Genomic DNA, 18,591 nt, shown 5'->3' on the forward strand with positions numbered 1-18,591 from the left:
GTATTTCAGTATGCTTAACTTGGTTTTGTCTTGCTTGAGGGCAAGCAAGGTCTAAGTGTGGGGAGATTTGATATGTCATTAAATAGCCTCATATTTATGCTCATTTATGCTTGATTTTTATTCAAATGCTATATAAAGAAATGTAGAATAATGCTTAATTTGTTGTATTTTGTTTGCAAGAAGAAAAGATCGAGTAAGGGGCAAGCAAGCATGAAAAGATGCTAATCTTTGGAGAAAACGGGACTTTAAAGCACAAGGAAAACACTCGAAGACACACTGGGGAACGAAGGAGCAAAACAATGGCGTGGAGTTCAACTTGAAGAACTCACGCTGACACTCACACCGTGAATGTCAGCATGAGTCCTCAGCAGGATTTATGATCAGGGACTCACGCTGAGACTCACGGTGGACTCACACCGTGAGTCTTAGCGTGAGTTCAATGATCAGTTTCTGATCATTGAGACTCATGGTGGGACTCACACCGTGAGTTCCACCGTGACTCCTGGTCCTGAAGAGTGTGAAAGTGCGCGAGTTTGGACTATAAATACCTCTTGGAAGTTATTTTTTAGAATACTTTTGAATGTCTGAACTCTCCCTTTAGTTTTTCTCTCTAGGAAACTTGAAAAACATTTTCCCACACTTGTAATCTACCATTAATTAGGAAATTTAGAAGAAGAATTCCTTTGTATTTACAACATTCAAGTTCAATTTCCAGATTATTTCCTTCAATTAAATCATCAAGTTAAGTACTCTATTTCATATTTTTGCATTTATATTTCTTTGTTTTTGAATTCTATGTTTATTACTTCAATTGCTTCTAGTTTTACAATTCAAGCATGAGTAGTTAAACATTCCTAGGGTTTGAATTGAGCTTCCTTGAAGTATGAATCCCAATATGAATTAAATTGCATAAATTAGGTTTGTATTGTCTTAATGTTGAAATTGGCTATGAATTGGGTGGAATTGAATTGACTCTTCATAATTATGGACATATTATGCAAGAGATACTTGGAATTGGTGTTCCACCAATGAGAATAGGGCTACACTATAGCCATACATCTCATATTTCTTACTCATCTTTGAGAAAACAGAGTTTGAAGAAAATAGGCACACAAAGTGTTTGTAGAATTGCCTCATCTAGCCAAGTTGCCATGAGAATGGGACTTAGGTTTAGTTGATAGTCTAATTGATCACGAGAGTGACATTGGCACTTAAACCATTTCCCCAAGTTCATCATCTACACTTGCATAACTTAAACTTTAGACACAAATGAGATTTTATTCAAGGATATTTGGTTCAAATCTCTATTTCATTTATTATCTTTTAATTCCTTTACTTGTTCTCGTTATTGATTTCTTAAACATGCAATACTCCAATATCTTTAGGTTAGCTTTCAAACATTGTATGAACCCATGCTTAACCCCTTATTACTCAAATCTCATTTAAGCCATTCCTTGAGGACGATACTCTTATTTTTAATCATCACTAAAAATACAATTTTCACCCAGGTTTGTGAGTTAAGGAGACTTTTTAATTTTTTTTTTCCTTTTCAGTTTTCTTATATTTCCTTTTTATTAGGACTCTATGTAGTTGAGTCATGATATAAGTCTCTGTCCTAGTATACTTGAGATTCCACTAGTATATATATTTATGTAATCTGAACAGTTATAGTTTGAGTACTTTGAATACAACACAATAGTTCTCATCTTGTATTATTGCTAGGGTTTTCTAATCCCATGGCTGATCCCGAAGGCTCTATTAATTCTTCAGAACGGACCGTTTCTGATGCAGCTACGGGATCTTTGGTTTCCTCTACCGTATCTACGTTATCCGCTGCTCATCACTTTGTGAGCATCAAACTCAATAACCGGAATTTTCTATTTTGGCGTACGCAAGTGGTTCCGTTCCTACGAGGTCACGATCTCATTGGTTTCGTCGACGGCACGTACCCCTGTCTAGCGCCTCTCCTTCCGCCGACTACTGTCGATGCCACACCGCTGTCGGATCCGGCCTACGCACTGTGGGTGCGTCGCGATCAGGCCTTACTATCTATGTTGGTGTCCTCGTTGTCCGAGGAGGTACTGTCCATTGTCGTCGGTCTCCGCACGTCGAAGGAGGTATGGGATGCTATTGAGCAGTCGTTGGCGTCGGCGTCGCATTCCAGGCAGCTACATCTCCTCGGCCAACTCCATAGCATCCGGCAAGGTGACTCCACTGCAGATTATCTCGAACGCGCCAGGTTGCTTATCGAAGACCTTTCTCTCGTTGGCCGGGTTGTCTCGATGGAAGAGCAAAATCTCTACGTTTTCCGGGGGCTTCGGTTAGAGTTCTGCACTGTGACGACGTCATTGGCTGTTTTTAGGCGTCCTGTTTCCATCCCGGAGTTTGCTGACTTGCTTAGAGCCCAGGAGTTCGTCGCCGGTGATGAATTTGCTGTTGCCCAGCCACCGGCGGTGGCGTTTTCTATTCAGCGAGGAGGACGAGGTCGCAACGGTGGTCACGTGTCTGGTTCGGCTCCTGGTTACCAGTAGCGTGGTCGTAGCGGCCGTCCGTGGCGAGGTGCTTCCGGCCAACAGCAGCGTGAAGGTGTCAGGGGTCGTGGCAGACAGCAATATCTGGCCAGATTTAGTGCCAAATATGTGGCAATTTTGGGCATTCTACCTTATCTTGTTTTCGTCTACCTCAAGGTTTTAATCCCAGGCGAATTTTGTTTATCAAGGTGACTCCTCGTCGTCTAGTTCGCAGTCTCACATGTGGTTTCCTGACACGGGTGCGACTCATCATGCCACGCCTGACATAGCTTCCCTTTCTAGTTCAAACCCATACACTGGTAGTGACACTCTCCGTGTCGGTGACGGTACGCATCTATCTATTAGTAATGTAGGTCATGTTTCTCTCTCTGCTCCCTCTCGGACCCTTCGTTTGTCAAATATATTGCATGTTCCGTCTCTGTCTGCGTCTTTATTATCTGTTCAGCGTTTTGCAACTAATAATAAGGTATTTTTTTAGTTTCACCCCTCGTTTTTTGTTGTGAAGGATATTCAGACCAAGGAAATCCTTCTCCAGGGCCATAGTTCTGGTGGGCTATACACTTTACCAGTTCTAGATGTTTCCCCTTTTACGTTTCTTTATGCTCGTGCTTCGGCCTCTACGTGGCACGATAGTTTGGGTCATCCACACCAACGTATTCTTGAATAAATCTAGTTTTAGTTTGTGTTCTGCGTGTCAAATAGGCAAATATGTGTGTTTCCCATTGCCACGAGTTGAGTCAGTTAGTTCGAATATACTTGATTTAGTTTATACTGACATCTGGGGACCTGCTCCTGTTTTGTCCTCTGATGGTTATCGTTATTTTGTACTGTTTGTGAATGACTATTCTCGTTTTACTTGGTACTTTCATATGAAATTGAAGTCTGATATTTATTCCATCTTTGAGCGTTTTCGTTGTCTGGTTGAGCGTTCTTTCAAATGCAAGATTAAGGCTTTTCAATCTGATTTGGGTGCTGAATATAAGAAATTGCATTCTTTTTTTGTGCAACTCGGTATTAACCACAAGCAATCTTGTGCTTACACACATGAAAAAAATGGTCGTGTGGAACGAAAACACAAGCATGTGGTTGAGACTGGTCTTGCGCTTATGTTTCGTGCTTTTATGCCTTCTCGTTTCTGGCATTTTTCTTTTGAGTCTGCTTTCTTTCTTATTAACAATGCCTTCTATTACTCTTCAGAAGTCTAGTCCTCATCTTTTGTTGCACAGATAACCGCCCTCCTACTCTTTCCTACGTGTGTTTGGCTGTCTGTGTTTTCCTCATCTACGGCCTTATAATCGTCATAAACTGTCCTATCAGTCTTCTCCTTGTGTCTTTCTAGGATATCCTAAGTCCTTTAGGGGCTATAGGTGCATGGACTTGCAGACTAATAAGATTTATCTGTGTCGTCATGTTCGTTTTGATGAGGGTGTGTTTCCCTTTGCTGCTAAAACTGTTTTGCAGGCTCCTTCGGATTCTGTATCATCTCTCTGGGCTGAGACCATCTTTCACAGCACGACTGCTCTTCGCGTGGCTCCCTCTCCTCCTGTTGTGGCTACTCAGAAACGGTCTCGTGGCCGAACCACTCGCCCCACAGAGCGGACTCATTCTATGGCCACTAGGAGTCGCTCTGTTGCTCCGGTTAGAGGTTTGATTGTGCAGGTCTCTACTACTGATCCTACTTGTTATACACAGGCTGTTAAGTTTCCTGAATGGAGAGAAGCGATGAATCAGGAGTTCAATGCGCTCTTGCAGGGTGTCTGGTCCCTACCACCTCTGCTATGAATGTCATTGGCCGTAAGTGGGTTTTTCGTACCAAGAGGAAGGCAGATGGCTCGATTGAGAGGCACAAGGCCAGGTTAGTGGCTAAGGGGTTTAACCAGGTACCTGGTCAAGATTTCTTTGACACATTCAGTCTAGTGGTTAAACCCACTATGGTCAGGTTGCTTCTAGGTTGCTTCTATCCCTTGCTCTGTCCTCTGGCTGGTCGGTGAGGCAGCTGGATGCTCACAATGCATTCTTGAATGGCAAATTGAGTGAGACTGTTTATATGCGTCAGCTACCAGGTTATATTGATCCTTAGTTTCCTGATCATGTCTGTTTGCTTAAGCGGTCTCTGTATGGTTTAAAACAGGCTCCGAGAGCTTGTATGGTTTAAAACAGGCTCCGAGAGCTTGGTTCAATCGTTTGCATGCTTTCTTGTTGTCTGATAGTTTTAAGGCATCTAAGATTGATGTTTCCCTGTTTTATTTTTCACAAGCGTGTGCTACTGTTTACTTACTGGTTTATGTGGATGATATCCTTATTATGTGATAGATGCTTTGCTCTCCAAGTTATCTTGTGCATTCAAAATTCGTGATCTTGGAGAGCCTGATTTTTTTCTTGGGATTGAGACTATCAAGTGTACTGATGGTCTTATGCTTTCACAGCGGAGGTATATGACTAACATTCTCAAACGTGCTGATATGATAGACTGCAAGCCTCTTGCTACTCCTCTGTCTGTTTTAGCATCCTCCTCTGTTAGTACAGACTTGTATGATGATCCTACTCGGTATAGGAGTCTGGTTGGTGCGTTGCAATACTTGACCGTCACGAGGCCTGACTTATCCTTTGTAGTTAATCTTCTTTGCCAGCACATGCATGCTCCCACTACCACACACTGGGAACACTTGAAACGTGTGTTACGGTACGTCAATGACACTCTTTCTATGGGCCTGCGACTGCGAAAATCTACTTCAACTGAGATGCATGCGTTTTCTGATTCTGACTGGGCTGGCTGTCCTGAGGACAGGAAGTCCACTAGTGGTTATGCTGTATTCCTTGGTACCAATCTCGTGTCCTGGGTATGCAAGAAACAGAGAACAGTTGCTAGGTCCTCTATTGAGGCTGAGGCTGAGTATAAAGCTCTAGCTGATGTCTGTGCTGAGGTGGTCTGGATTCTCTCCCTGCTGCGTGAGATAGGTGCACCCAGTATTCCGGTTCCCAAGCTTTGGTGTGACAACCTTGGTGCTACCTAAATGTGTGCCAATTCAGTCTTCCATGTATCTCTACAAAGGATCAGCTAGCTAACATCTTTACCAAACCTCTATTTGGGCCCAAGTTCCCAGGTTCTCGTTTTTGCGAGACAAGCTATAGGTTATTGATATACCCTTTGCTTAAGGGGAGTATTAGAACTCTATGTAGTTGAGTCATGATATAAGTCTTTGTCATAATATACTTGAAATTCCACTAGTATATATATTTATGTAATCTGAACAGTTATAATTTGAGTACTTTGAATACAACACAATACTTCTCATACTTTTTACTTCTTTTTTTTTTTTTTCCCTTTTTGCTTCCCCTTCTTGTTTTTCCTTTTTGCTTCCCCTTCTCTCCTAGGTCGAACCTAAAATCTTGTGCAAAAAAATTAACAATTGAGGAAGACTCACTCTTATTCAATTAGTATACTTTAGTAGATGTTGGGCATATATCAACTACATTTTCCACTTTAGGGAAATTTGGTATGGAAAATAATATCAAATCAGAGCATTTTTACACTTCTAGCTGCATCTAACGATAAACAACCACAATTTCCATGAAGAGCTCAATATCCTGAGAACAAGTTAGATGATATGAAGAAAAGAACACTTAAAACTAGGAATAATTAGAACATGCCACGAAGGACTGCATGCCTTACAGTGCAAATGAACTTGAACACCTAAACTCTTCCATTTCATTCAAGCAGAAGCACCCTGCATTAACAGTAGAATATTTAGAATTTGAAAATGGAAGATGTTTCAATGAAAACAAGAACCACGTGGATCAACAACTTCTTTCTAGCCATCACTATAATTCAAGGTAACAAAATTGAACTTAATTTAGCACAGTAGAAAAAGAAATTACTTTGTTGTTGCGTACCCTATCCTGTTTTACCTATTTTCCACAATGATTTATTAAATTCATGCTTAATAATTCAATCCTCAACAGCTCAAGTCACAGGGCTCTCCCAATTTCTATAGAACTTCTGCAAACTACAGAAATTTGATTGAAGTCCTCTCAACTCCTACACTTTAGTTTCACAGCAAGGAGGAAGTCATAAAGGCTGTTTGGTACAGAGGGAGAAATAGATATAGATACACAGAAGAAATCAACATAGAGAGACAAGTGAGTTACTGAGTGAGCTCTATTAGGACTCTGTATTCTAGACACACTAGAATTCCTTCTCCCTCTCCCTGTATTATTGAGAATATATCATTTACCATTCCTCCGACTCTTTGTATCCTTATAAATACATATCTTCCTGTACTTTAAATATAATGGATTGATCAATAATAAGATCATTCCCAGAACTATTGTTCTCATCAGCTCCTCTTATTTTTGTTTTAATAATAATTTTACATTATTTTTTTTGTTTTTATTTCCATTCCTCTTATGATTCTAAGCAGATATAACACTTACACTAAAACTCATTCTGATACAGATTTCTGCTTTTACCCAAACACCCCCATAGTGTTACCCACTTTAAATGTTGTTAGAGGAATGTTCAGAGGGAATACCACAAGAATTGATGGAAGCATAAAATAGTACTACTCCTCAACATGAATTCAAGATCAATTTTGCTCCCAAAATCAGAAAATAAATAAAGAGGGTGCATGCACTACTCGTTCAACTATCCAAGGAAGTTAGGCAATGAGAACAGCTATAAATACAAAATAAATAATATGAACAATTTCTATATGCAGCCAAGGCATGGAAAAATCATAAGATATTTCTATTTCCATGAAGACTATATAAAACAATATTTGGCTTTCAAGGTCTTCTTTAGACCATCTAAAGACATACAATTGACACAATGTCATCAAATTTTACTTGTCTAGCATACCTAGTAAAGTTGATATATGGTGGAAGTCCATTTCCTCATCTTCAAGGTAGAGATGAAACTAAAGCAATATTTAAAAAAACAAAAAACAAAAACAAAAAACAAAAAACAAAAAAAAACAAAAAAAAAACAAAAAAAACAAAAAAAAACAAAAAAACAAAAAAACAAAAAAAAAACGAAAAAAGAAGAAGAAGAAGAAGAAGAAGAAGAAGAATAAGTAAATTTCACTAAAGGTCCTCCTATTTTGAGGCATTACCAGCTTTGGTCCTCAACTTAGAAGCCTACCACAATAAGACCTCAAACTTCTCTAATACCAATAATAGTCCTTTGAGTTTGAGATGCTACCAACTTTGGTCCTCAACTTACAAGCCTACCACAATAAGTCCTCCAACTTCTCTAAAGCTACCACAAGTAGTCCTTTGTCTTTCTATTTTTAGGTAAATGAGTCCTAAAAATTGTACTATAATTAGAAACACACTTATTGGATCTAAATGTGCATATTCTGTATTTTGGATTATATAGGTATTACTTTGATAGCTTAAATATAATATCCAATAGTATAAAATGTATTTCTATATTTCAATTACGAATCATTTCTATTTTTTTTTCTTAAGTTAAGTTGTCACATTTAAAAACAAATGTTAGAATTTACCAATTGATTTTCATAGTTATGAAACTGCCCAATTGTAAACCCTAAACATTAACTCATAATTTTGAATACTCATTTTTTTTACTGTACTTGGTAAAAACTATGGTAGATATAATAGTTAAACTCTACTAAATCTTCATAGTCCAGACCATTTCACACAATAGCTATGCAGACCATTTCACACAACAGTTCTCTCAATCCCCTGCAAATTTTGATTTTAAGGTTATCCTTATAGAGTGGAAAGAAAAGTGGATGTTACTACTTTGCGTCTTTGCCCTCCAATTTCACTGTACCCCTTATATTGTTGTAGGCTTGTAAGTTGAGGACCAAAGTTGGTAGTGCCTCAAACTCAGAGGACCTTTAGTGGAATTTGGACTATTAGTGGTAGCTTTAGAGAAATTGGAAGACTTATTATGGGCTTGTAAGTTGAGGATCGAAGCTGGTAGCCTGGTAATGCCTCAAACTCGGAGGACCTTTAGTGGAATTTACTCTAAAATAATAAACGTATATTTGCAAATATTTTTCCTTAATCATGCATAAATATTACAGAGTAATTATCTACTATTAGTTTCATGATTAAAAATATTACACTAAAAAATAAAAGTAATGCACCAAATTACCAATAAATATTAAATACCAATTACAACAAAGTCAATTTAAAATAAAAATGCAATGTTCAAACTCTAAACTATTCTTAATCTTTAGATTATAGCAGCCCATTAGTGTCAACTTAATTGCAGACAAACAAGTGAAACAATGATTGGAATTTCTATTTCATATTTTTAGAAATTTTGCATTCAAGCAAATTTTGACCCAAAAAAACGAAACAGAATTTATAATTTAAAAAAAATATCCTTAAAGAGATGTTCTTGTGTCGTCAAATTCATCTTCCGTCAAATATCAAAGAAGACCAAAGCAAATCGAAGCAATGACTTGGGAAATGGCAATGGCAAAAATGCAAAGAAGGGAGAACAAATCTTTTAGGTTTTAATTTCATTTGTTATATATTGAAATCTTGACCCATGATTAAAATAATAATAATAATAATAATAATAATAATAATTGGCCCGGAAGAATTTTTTTTAATTTGGGCTGGGTTGACCTGGGAAACGAGTTTATGGGTCACATCTGGTCCTATCTGATTCAAGGTGATTTTACTTTTACTAAAGCCTGCTAAAGTGACTGACTATTGAAAATTACTTGAATGATTATCAAGTATGGGTCACATCTGATCCTATCTAGATGAAAAATAATCTGGCAAACTATGGGTTGCAAAAGAGGGGTGATGCAAGACATATTATGGAGAAAATACAATAAGGTTCATGCAGTATTGTATCATGTTGTTGAAGATGGTAGTGCTCATAAACAATAATCTGTGTCAAACTGGGAGTTTTCATATTATTCCACTTGTTAATGAGTTCATGACGCTACTCTCTCCCTCCCAGAAAGAGCCCATCCAATGGACAATACACTAACACAGCCACAGCAGGTTGTCAGGCCACAATTCCACAAGACTCCTAATTCACAACCCAGGCAGCAGGCACCCACTAGCACTTCCATCACCCACAAACCACCAAAGATTCATCCCAAGGTCAAACCCACTTCACCTCCCCCAAACAACCCATGTGAGACTGATTTGAAAACTATGGCTTCACACCTCCAGAACTCCAAGAACTGCTCCTATACAAGACTATTGCTAGACTATTCCCCTTTACAGATCACCATCGGTATCCCATATCTACCTCAAATTTGAGACATGTGACCTGAATGGTGTATGGAGTGCTGCCCAGTTATAACATGCCACAAAAAGCTCAAATAAACCTAGGAAAAATGGAGGAAAATGGAACAGAAATTTACAGCACATATTTGTGTACTGATGGAGATTGCCATCTCTGTGAGGTTGATTGGTTGACACCAGTAAATAACTGGGGCAAGCATTTGGGATTTCATAGTGGCAGTAGCAGCAAGAGGTGAGGAAGGTTTCTCGGTAAAGTTCAGGAAAAACAATTCCACTTATATGAAGTAGGATTTGGAGAGATGGATTCTCTTCTGGGTATTTGGATTTGTGAGGGTGGGATGGTGGTGTGCTAGGTATGGCCGTATGGCCTTATGGATACTTGTTCAATTGTATCCTTGACTTTATATGGGTCCTGCCAGGTCATCTGGTTAGGCTTGCTTTATTTTATACTTAGACAAGTCTGGGTTTAACTAGAATGACAAACCAAATGTTAGGTCATTTAATAATATTTTGGGTTGTTTTCCCTCATTATTCAAATATCTAGACTATAAGCAAAATAACACATTGGTAGAGTTGTTTGGTTCAGATATCTCAGAATGCAGGCATTATTTTTTTTTAAATTGCAAATATTGGGACTATACTCAACCCCACTCTACCATCCTCTTCATTTTAGTACAAGTATTTGGGATAGGTTACAAGACTTAACCCAAACACATTTTGGACTTAATCAAAGGGAGGCTGAGAACGTGAGATTATTCAATCCCGAACATTGAGATCGATGGAGTGAAAGGATTTACAGTACCTTCACTGGCAAAATTCAAACCAACAAGGCATTATTTTGTACCTTCACTGGCAAAATTCAAACCAACAAGGCATTATTTTTAAAAATTTGCAAATATTGGGACTATAACAAGGCATTATTTTTAAAAATTTGCAAATATTGGGACTATACTCAACCCCACTCTCCCATCCTCTTCATTTTAGCACCAAGTATTTAGGATAGGTACAGGTACCTTCACTGGCAAAATTCAAACCAACAAGGCATTATTTTGTACCTTCACTGGCAAAATTCAAACCAACAAGGCATTATTTTTAAAAATTTGCAAATATTGGGACTATAACAAGGCATTATTTTTAAAAATTTGCAAATATTGGGACTATACTCAACCCCACTCTCCCATCCTCTTCATTTTAGCACCAAGTATTTAGGATAGGTACAGGTACCTTCACTGGCAAAATTCAAACCAACAAGGCATTATTTTGTACCTTCACTGGCAAAATTCAAACCAACAAGGCATTATTTTTAAAAATTTGCAAATATTGGGACTATAACAAGGCATTATTTTTAAAAATTTGCAAATATTGGGACTATACTCAACCCCACTCTCCCATCCTCTTCATTTTAGCACCAAGTATTTAGGATAGGTCACAAGACTTCACCCAAACACATTTTGGACTTAAACAAAGGGAGGCTGAGAACGTGAGATTATTCAATCCTGAACAATGAGATCGATGGAGTGAAAGAATTTACAGTACCTTCACTAGCAAAATTAAAAACAACAAGCCTTTCATCCTAAAGTTCAGGATAAACCATCCCACTCCCTCCCCTATTTATTCTTATCCAGTTATCCCAAAATTCAAGTCATTCTAGTCTTCGGTGAGGTCCTCCACCACCTAATCCCAGGTTGGTTAAAGTTAACCAAGTGTAGGGTTGGGGGCACTGCTGCATTGGATCCCTTAACCCCACAATCCAAACAATACTTTCAAGTTGGTTTGGTTCAGAACTCCTCAGTGAAGAGACCATTAAATCCCTTTCAATACATTACCTTTAGGGTCCTACCCTCATTAGCAGAATGCTATGGTTTTCCTCATCCCTACAGTTTTCTTGGAACCAAAGTAGAACTCACCCCCCCCCCCCCCCCCAAAACTCTTAACAATATGAGGATCAACCAATAACAAAAATGCAATACCAATCATCGTGAATTAAGGATCAAACTACCCTTGTTTCTCATTCTAGTAGGCTTCAGAAGGAAACCCAGAAGAGAATATTTTAATCACACTGTTCAATGCAAAGGACCAAAATAATCTGTTACCACTAAAATTCAGCACTGATAACCATTGAAAGTAAGTTTTCCAGCATTTTATTTTTGTCAGATCTTCACATCCAAGTAAAGAGTGGTTTGCTCAAATAATGCCATATTCGACCACTTTCAACAGTAGCCCAATCTGAGCTTACAACTTGCACCAGGAACATTGCTTACTAAATTTTATTAAAACAATTTTTGCCTACCAATTTAGGTCACATATATCCATTAAAATAAAATTAAAAAATAAAAAAAAAATAAAAAAAAAAAATAAAAAAGAGCACACACAGACACACATGAAGCAGCATAGTAAACAACTTAGAATAAATATTCCTAATAAATTCTACAAAAAGATCAATGCTGTAGAACTTCCAGTTATTTTCTAATCCCTTCTTTTTAGGTTCTTATTAGCGTATTATTGGCGAAGGTCGTAACCTTTCCCCACTATCCACCCTACAATTGCAAGAAGCAAACAAAATTAAGAAATCAAAATAACAAATAAAGATTTATAAGAATGAAAAAGATGCAAAGCATATTCCTCAAGGTTTTGCAGTACTCACCAAAATCGAATAATACCCAGAAATTTCAGTTAAGGCCAGCTTCTTTGGGGGTTTTAGCGACGATAGAGAGAGCGTGGAGTCCAGATTGTAGCTCATCAGAGAGCAGATCGTAGACCATACGGTGTCGTTTCACAAGGTTCTGGCCATCGAACTTGCCGGAGACGATCTTCACGTTGAAGTGGGTCTCGCCATTAGAGCCGCTCTCCTTCACGGCCACGTGGCCTGCATGCTGGTAGGAGACGTCTTCCACTTCAATTAGGCTCGCTTCCAGCGCAGACAATAGCCTCGTCTTGATTCGGCTCGCTCTTGATGCCACCGCTCTGGAAGCCATTGCAACTTGTCTTCTATGGGCTCGACTCTTCAGTCGTGCCCGCTTTGTGTTATCTGTACAACAAAAGGTTTGAACAGAGGAATAGAGGATTGAGGTTTTTTTTTTAGGTTAGTTTTAAAATGTTATGAGTAGCATATAAATAATAGAGTTGAGTTAATTACTAAAATAGCCCATTGACTATAGCGAAATTATCAATTTGGTCATCGATTTTTTTTTGTTTAATAAGATTCTCAACTTTGAAAATGTTAATCAGTTTGGCCCTTCGTTCGGTCAGCATCAAAACTCAAAAGTTTATTTAATTTGAGGGTAATATTAAAATTTCACATCACATGCACCATTTCCCATCTTATTTAATCGAATAATCCTAGATGCTCACAATTTTCTTCCATGAGATTATAACGTCTATTCATTTGCACAATACACTGCTACATGCAGCAAATTTTGCATTCTAACCAACAGAAATCTACTTTATAGAGCCTAGAACCAAAGAATAGGGAAAACAGTTTCCATAGCACAATATGCTCTAAGACTATTTTCAACTTCCATGTGAAAATCAGATTGCAAGCATACAAAGATGTTGTCATCACCCTCAAAGATATTACGGGGTCGTTTATCAAAATTAAAAAATGGAAGATTTTCTGGAAAAATGGAGAATTGGAAAAGTGGAAGAATGAAAAATGGAAAACTTGTTTACTAAATCTACTCTTCCAAATTCATATTCCATCTCCATTCTCCACATTTCTTAACGGGCTGTTTGGTTCAATGTAATTTGGGTTGGGGTGAATTTAAATTCAACGAATTGCAAAATTATGGCGTTTGGTTGGAGGGAATTGCAATTCAACCGAATTGCAATTTCCTCCTTTTGCCGATTTACAATTCCGAACCCCCCCCCCCCGCCTCAGAATTAGAATTCGGCGCTGATTGGGAGAAAAAAATGGTGCAAGCTGGACAATATTACCCCTCTTAAATTAATACACTATCTGTCATCCCAATATCTCATTGTCATCTCCATCGCTATTTTTCTCTCGCCTCTACTTGTATTTGGCGCAGAAGAGAAGCAGAGCAAAGGACGACCAGCAATCTTCAAGCTTTTCTCTAGTTTTCCAGGTAAAATACTCTCTGCCTTCTAAATATCTTGTCTAACTTCATTATTTGGATGTTCTTGATTTCAATTTGGATCTAGGGTTTTGCAAATTCTGAATTTTTCATTCATTTTTTTAACTTGAGAATGAGATCTACTTGTTTTTTTTTTTTATCTGTTCTTCAATTTTTTAGCTTGAGAATGAGATCTACTTGTTTTTTTTTTATCTGTTCTTCAATTTTTTAGCTTGAGAATGGGATTTACTTGTTTTTTTTAATCTGTTCTTCATCAATTTTTCGGCTCTGGTTCTTGGTTTTTTGTTTTTTGTTTTTTTTGTTTTTTTGTTTTGTTTTTTTTTTTTTTTTTTGCAGTAGGCTATGTGTGGATACTGTGTATATATGTATTATGTATTGTTAGGAATATATTGTAATTGTTTTGATGAACCAAAAATATAATATTAGACCCCCCAATTTTATTTTGAGTCTAGTATAGGATTACGTCGAGTACGAGCCGAATCGGTTAAGCGGAATTTACATTAGTATACATTTTTAATTTATACTTGTAAGTCATTCGCTTCCACTTTACAATTTTTAATTTATACTTGTAAGTCATTCGCTTCCACTTTACAAATTTTAATTTATACTTGTAAGTCATTCGCTTCCACTTTACAAATTGAGGTTTATACTTGTAAGTCATTCGCTTCCACTTTACAAATTGAGGAGAATTCTTGTAAGTCATTCGCTTCCACTTTACAAATTGAGGAGAATTTGGAAGATTGATCAAGACTCGAAGACATCCCGAAGCAAGTCAACGGTTCAAATTGAAGACTCGAAGACATCCCGAAGCAAGTCAACGGTTCAAATTGAAAGAATTAATTCTTTGGAAGAATTAATTAATTCGTGATGAAGATGTTGCAATTAAAAGTCAAAATTGAAGTCAATCTCGAATGGGTTCTCTCACAAAAATATTTTTGGTGATGAGGATGACCTTGCCTCTTTAATTTATGGAAATGAGGATGACTTGGCCATTGAGGATGACTTGGCCGAAAATTAAATCAAGTTTGGAGATGAGGTTGACTTGGCCGAAAATCAATTCAAGAATGGAGATGAGGATGACTTGAATTAAATTAAAGGGAGAAAATGATGACTTGACCGAATTTAAGTTCAAGAATGAGGATGAGGATGACTTAGCCTATTGGAATTAATTCAAGGAGGATTAGGATAACTTAGCTACAAGTCATTTTGGAGATGAGGCTAACTATGTATATTCTTGAAAGGAGGATGAGGATGACCTACATTTAATGGTCAACCTAGTATGCCATGCATGATTTATGAGAAATCAAAATCAATAGGGGGAAGAACAAAAAACATTTTTGAGGATGAGTATGGCATAACCAAGGAGGAAAATAGGATGGTCTATTTTTTATTCAAGAAAGGTAAATTCAAATTTGCTACAAGGAGCTGAATGAGAAAAGTCAGTATACTTTTCAGAGGCATCAATTATGCTCAAGCAAGAGTCACCGAACGGATATATTCTCAGAGCAGTCTGACTTATGGATTATGAACAAAGTCAAGTGTTCACACTACCAAAGTCAAAGATGGATGGCTACAAGTTACAAGGAAAATCATATCAGTGATTGCAGAAGAACGTTGGAGGATTATCAGAAGCAAAAAATTCAAATTCATCTGACGGAGCCATCAAAGTTGACAAAGATCATCTGAAAGCATTTAATGCTCTGAAGAATTACAACGGGCAAATAGCTAATTTAGTTATATAAACCCAAGAAGACTTGATACAAAGAAGCACTTGATTAATGCACAGACGAGGGAACTGAATAGAAAGTAGATACGTGAAAAAGAGCACGACACAGAAAAATATTAGCACTAAATACACTACAAGTCATATTAGATTTGAAAGTGCTAAGCAGTGAGCTATACACGAGAGAAATCAAGTCTTAGAGAGAAATACTTTATTTCTTGAAAAAGAAATTATAGGAGTGTAACTTTGTGCAAAACACTCGGGGGAAACTAAGTGTAGCTGGGTGCAAAACACTTGGTTTATTGCTTTGTGCAAATTACTCGGAGGAGTGCAGCTTTGTGCAGAACACTTGTGGAGACTAAGTGTAGCTGGGTGCAAAACACTTGGTTGAAGGGCGTAGCTAGGTGCAAGATGCTCGTGAACGTAGCTGGGTGCAAGACGTTCGGGTTTAAGTGTTGCTGTAGCGAAAGTGCATTCAGAGTAGAGGAGTGCTAGAAGAGCACAAGATTCACTATTGTATCTGAGTGATTGAAAATAGTGGAATCTCTCCTGGAGGAAGGAGAAAGTGGAGTAGGAGGATTACATCACCTCCGAACCACTATAAATCCCTGTGTCATTTACTTTATCAGCTCATATATTTGCTTGCATATTTATCTATCTGAGCATCACATGCATTGCATATTTTGTCACATTTATTGCTAAGTGCTTTATTGGTATACGTGACATCATTTTTGCATGCAAGACATATTTGCATACTCAACCTCATCCTGTGAAAGTTATATTTGTTGTTATACTACGAACCCAACTATTCACTAGTTATATCTTTTGATCTGGGTTTGATAGTTCCCACGTCCGCATGTGAGCCAAACTTTATATACTCATTATTGGAGTTATATCTGACGTTTCTAACGTGTTGCATGTTGTGAAGCTCTTCATTTTTGCGTAACTTTGATTATAGCACTTTACCGTTTATTTATCCGCTGCGCAATTCAAGTTGAATTTATTCACTTGGATTCTTTCTGTTGAAGTGTTATAATAATTTTTGAAAAGTTAGAAAAGTCTATTCACCCCCCCTCTAGACTTTTCCCTACCCTATCGGGACCAACATGTATTCTGTGTATATATGTATTATGTATTCTGTGAGAAATCATGTATAAAGAATTAGCAAGAAGAATATAAAAGAAAAAAAAAAGATGCAGTAATATATGCTTATATATGTGTGGATTGAGTATATGTTTATAGAAGACAGTTAAGAATTATGCATATATAGCATGTGTGGATGGAGATGCAGTAATATGTTTATATGTGTGGATGGAGTATATGTTTATAGAAGGCAGTTATTATTTCACTGAATTATTTCATCAACACGCTTTCCTTCTGACATTGTTTCCTACTCAATTTTATTCTTATTCATTTAAAAATTTAGTTATATATAGCATGTGTGGATGGAGTATATGTTTAGATGCAGTAAGAATTATGTATATATTGGCATAGTAGTATGACTAGTAGCCCATTTTAAAATTTTGTATATAGAAGGTAGTTTCGCAAATGTTATCTATATATTTGGGTATATTTTCTCATTTTCATAAGAATATATTCATTAGAATATAAAAAATCAAATACGAATTGTAATTAGTATCACAATCTAGTAATAAAGAAAATTATATTTGTTATTTCATGCTACTGTTTTGTGTATAAAGCATGCATTTTGTTGAATTGACTAAAAATGAAATTTACTTCAAGCAACATTCTTTATATAGATAACAAGAATAGCAATGGATGAAAGAAGAAAACGAATTGCAGTTGCTTTGACATTATTCTTGAAGATGTATACTACCATTAGTAGTTTTTTATTTTTGATGGCATCAACAGCATCCCGACCAAGAATTAGTAGACGTTATTCTCTAGATTTCTATGGCAAGAGAGATTATGTGAGACGAATTGTATATGACAATGATGAGGCATGCACTTCACTACTTAGGATGAATAGAGCAGCATTTTTCAAGCTATGTGGGATGCTTGAAAGTATAGGAGGTCTTAAACCAACAAAAAACATGCTTGTTGACGAAAAAGTTGCAATATTTTTGCATATTCTTGCTCACCATGTTAAAAATCGAGTTATTAGACAAAATTTTAGAAGATCGGGTGAGAGTATTACCCGAAGTTTTCATAAAGTGTCAAATGCACTTATGCATTTACAAGGTCAGTTGTTTGCAAAACCCGAGCTTATCCCAAGGTATTTAAGGTATTTAACCATTTTAGCACTTTATGTAACTAAATATTGTATATATTTAGGTGTTTTTTTTAATTAAATATTTTTTGTTTGAATCATAGAATTGTTTGGGTGCGCTAGATGGAACGTTTATCAAGGTTTATGTACAAAATGCTGATAAGCCTAGATATCGAACACGTAAATGAGATATTGCAACAAATGTCTTAGGTGTGTGCACTCTTGACATGCAATTTGTATATGTTCTTTCTGGATGGGAAGGATCAGTATCCGATAGTCGAGTTCTTCGTGATGCAATTACTAGAGCACATCCATTGAAAGTGCCTTATGGTAAGACTTGTCTAGAATTAAGATATGACATTATATTGTCTAATAATTAAGTCACTTATTAGTTTTTTTTAATATAGGTTGTTATTATCTAGTTGATGCGGGTTATGCAAATTCTGAAGGCTTTTTAGCACCTTTTAGGGGTCAACGGTATCACTTAAATGAATGGCGTCAAGGTTATCAACCAACAAGTCCCGAAGAATATTTTAATATGAAACATGCTGCAGCCCGCAATGTAATTGAGAGGTGTTTTGGGTTATTAAAAATGAGATGGGCTATTCTTAGAAGTCTATCTTATTATCCTATAAGGACACATAACCGCATTATTCTAGCATGTTGTTTACTACATAACTTTATTAGACAATTTATGAGTGTTGATCCATTGGAGAATGATTTTGATGAGTTTGTAGGAGTAAATGATGAACCTGGTGAAGATGATGAGAATAT

At 37.0% G+C, this 18,591-nt stretch overlaps 1 protein-coding gene and 1 long non-coding RNA gene across 2 annotated transcripts; one reads left to right on the plus strand and one right to left on the minus strand.

The window, feature by feature from the left end:
- Positions 1-4,309: 4,309 nt before the first annotated feature.
- LOC115996033 (uncharacterized mitochondrial protein AtMg00810-like) lies at positions 4,310-5,545 on the plus strand. Its single transcript, XM_031235178.1, has 4 exons — positions 4,310-4,411; positions 4,471-4,594; positions 4,663-4,713; positions 4,845-5,545. The coding sequence occupies exons 1-4, from the start codon at positions 4,310-4,312 to the stop codon at positions 5,543-5,545; spliced, it is 978 nt and encodes a 325-aa protein (XP_031091038.1).
- A 396-nt stretch (positions 5,546-5,941) lies between these two features.
- LOC115996454 lies at positions 5,942-12,837 on the minus strand. Its single transcript, XR_004093621.1, has 2 exons — positions 12,418-12,837; positions 5,942-6,259 (listed from the first exon to the last, which is right to left on the minus strand). It is a non-coding gene; the product is annotated as an uncharacterized LOC115996454 (long non-coding RNA).
- Positions 12,838-18,591: the final 5,754 nt, after the last annotated feature.

The sequence above is a fragment of the Ipomoea triloba genome, chromosome 11 (assembly GCF_003576645.1).
Source record: "Ipomoea triloba cultivar NCNSP0323 chromosome 11, ASM357664v1".
Lineage (NCBI taxonomy): Eukaryota > Viridiplantae > Streptophyta > Magnoliopsida > Solanales > Convolvulaceae > Ipomoea > Ipomoea triloba.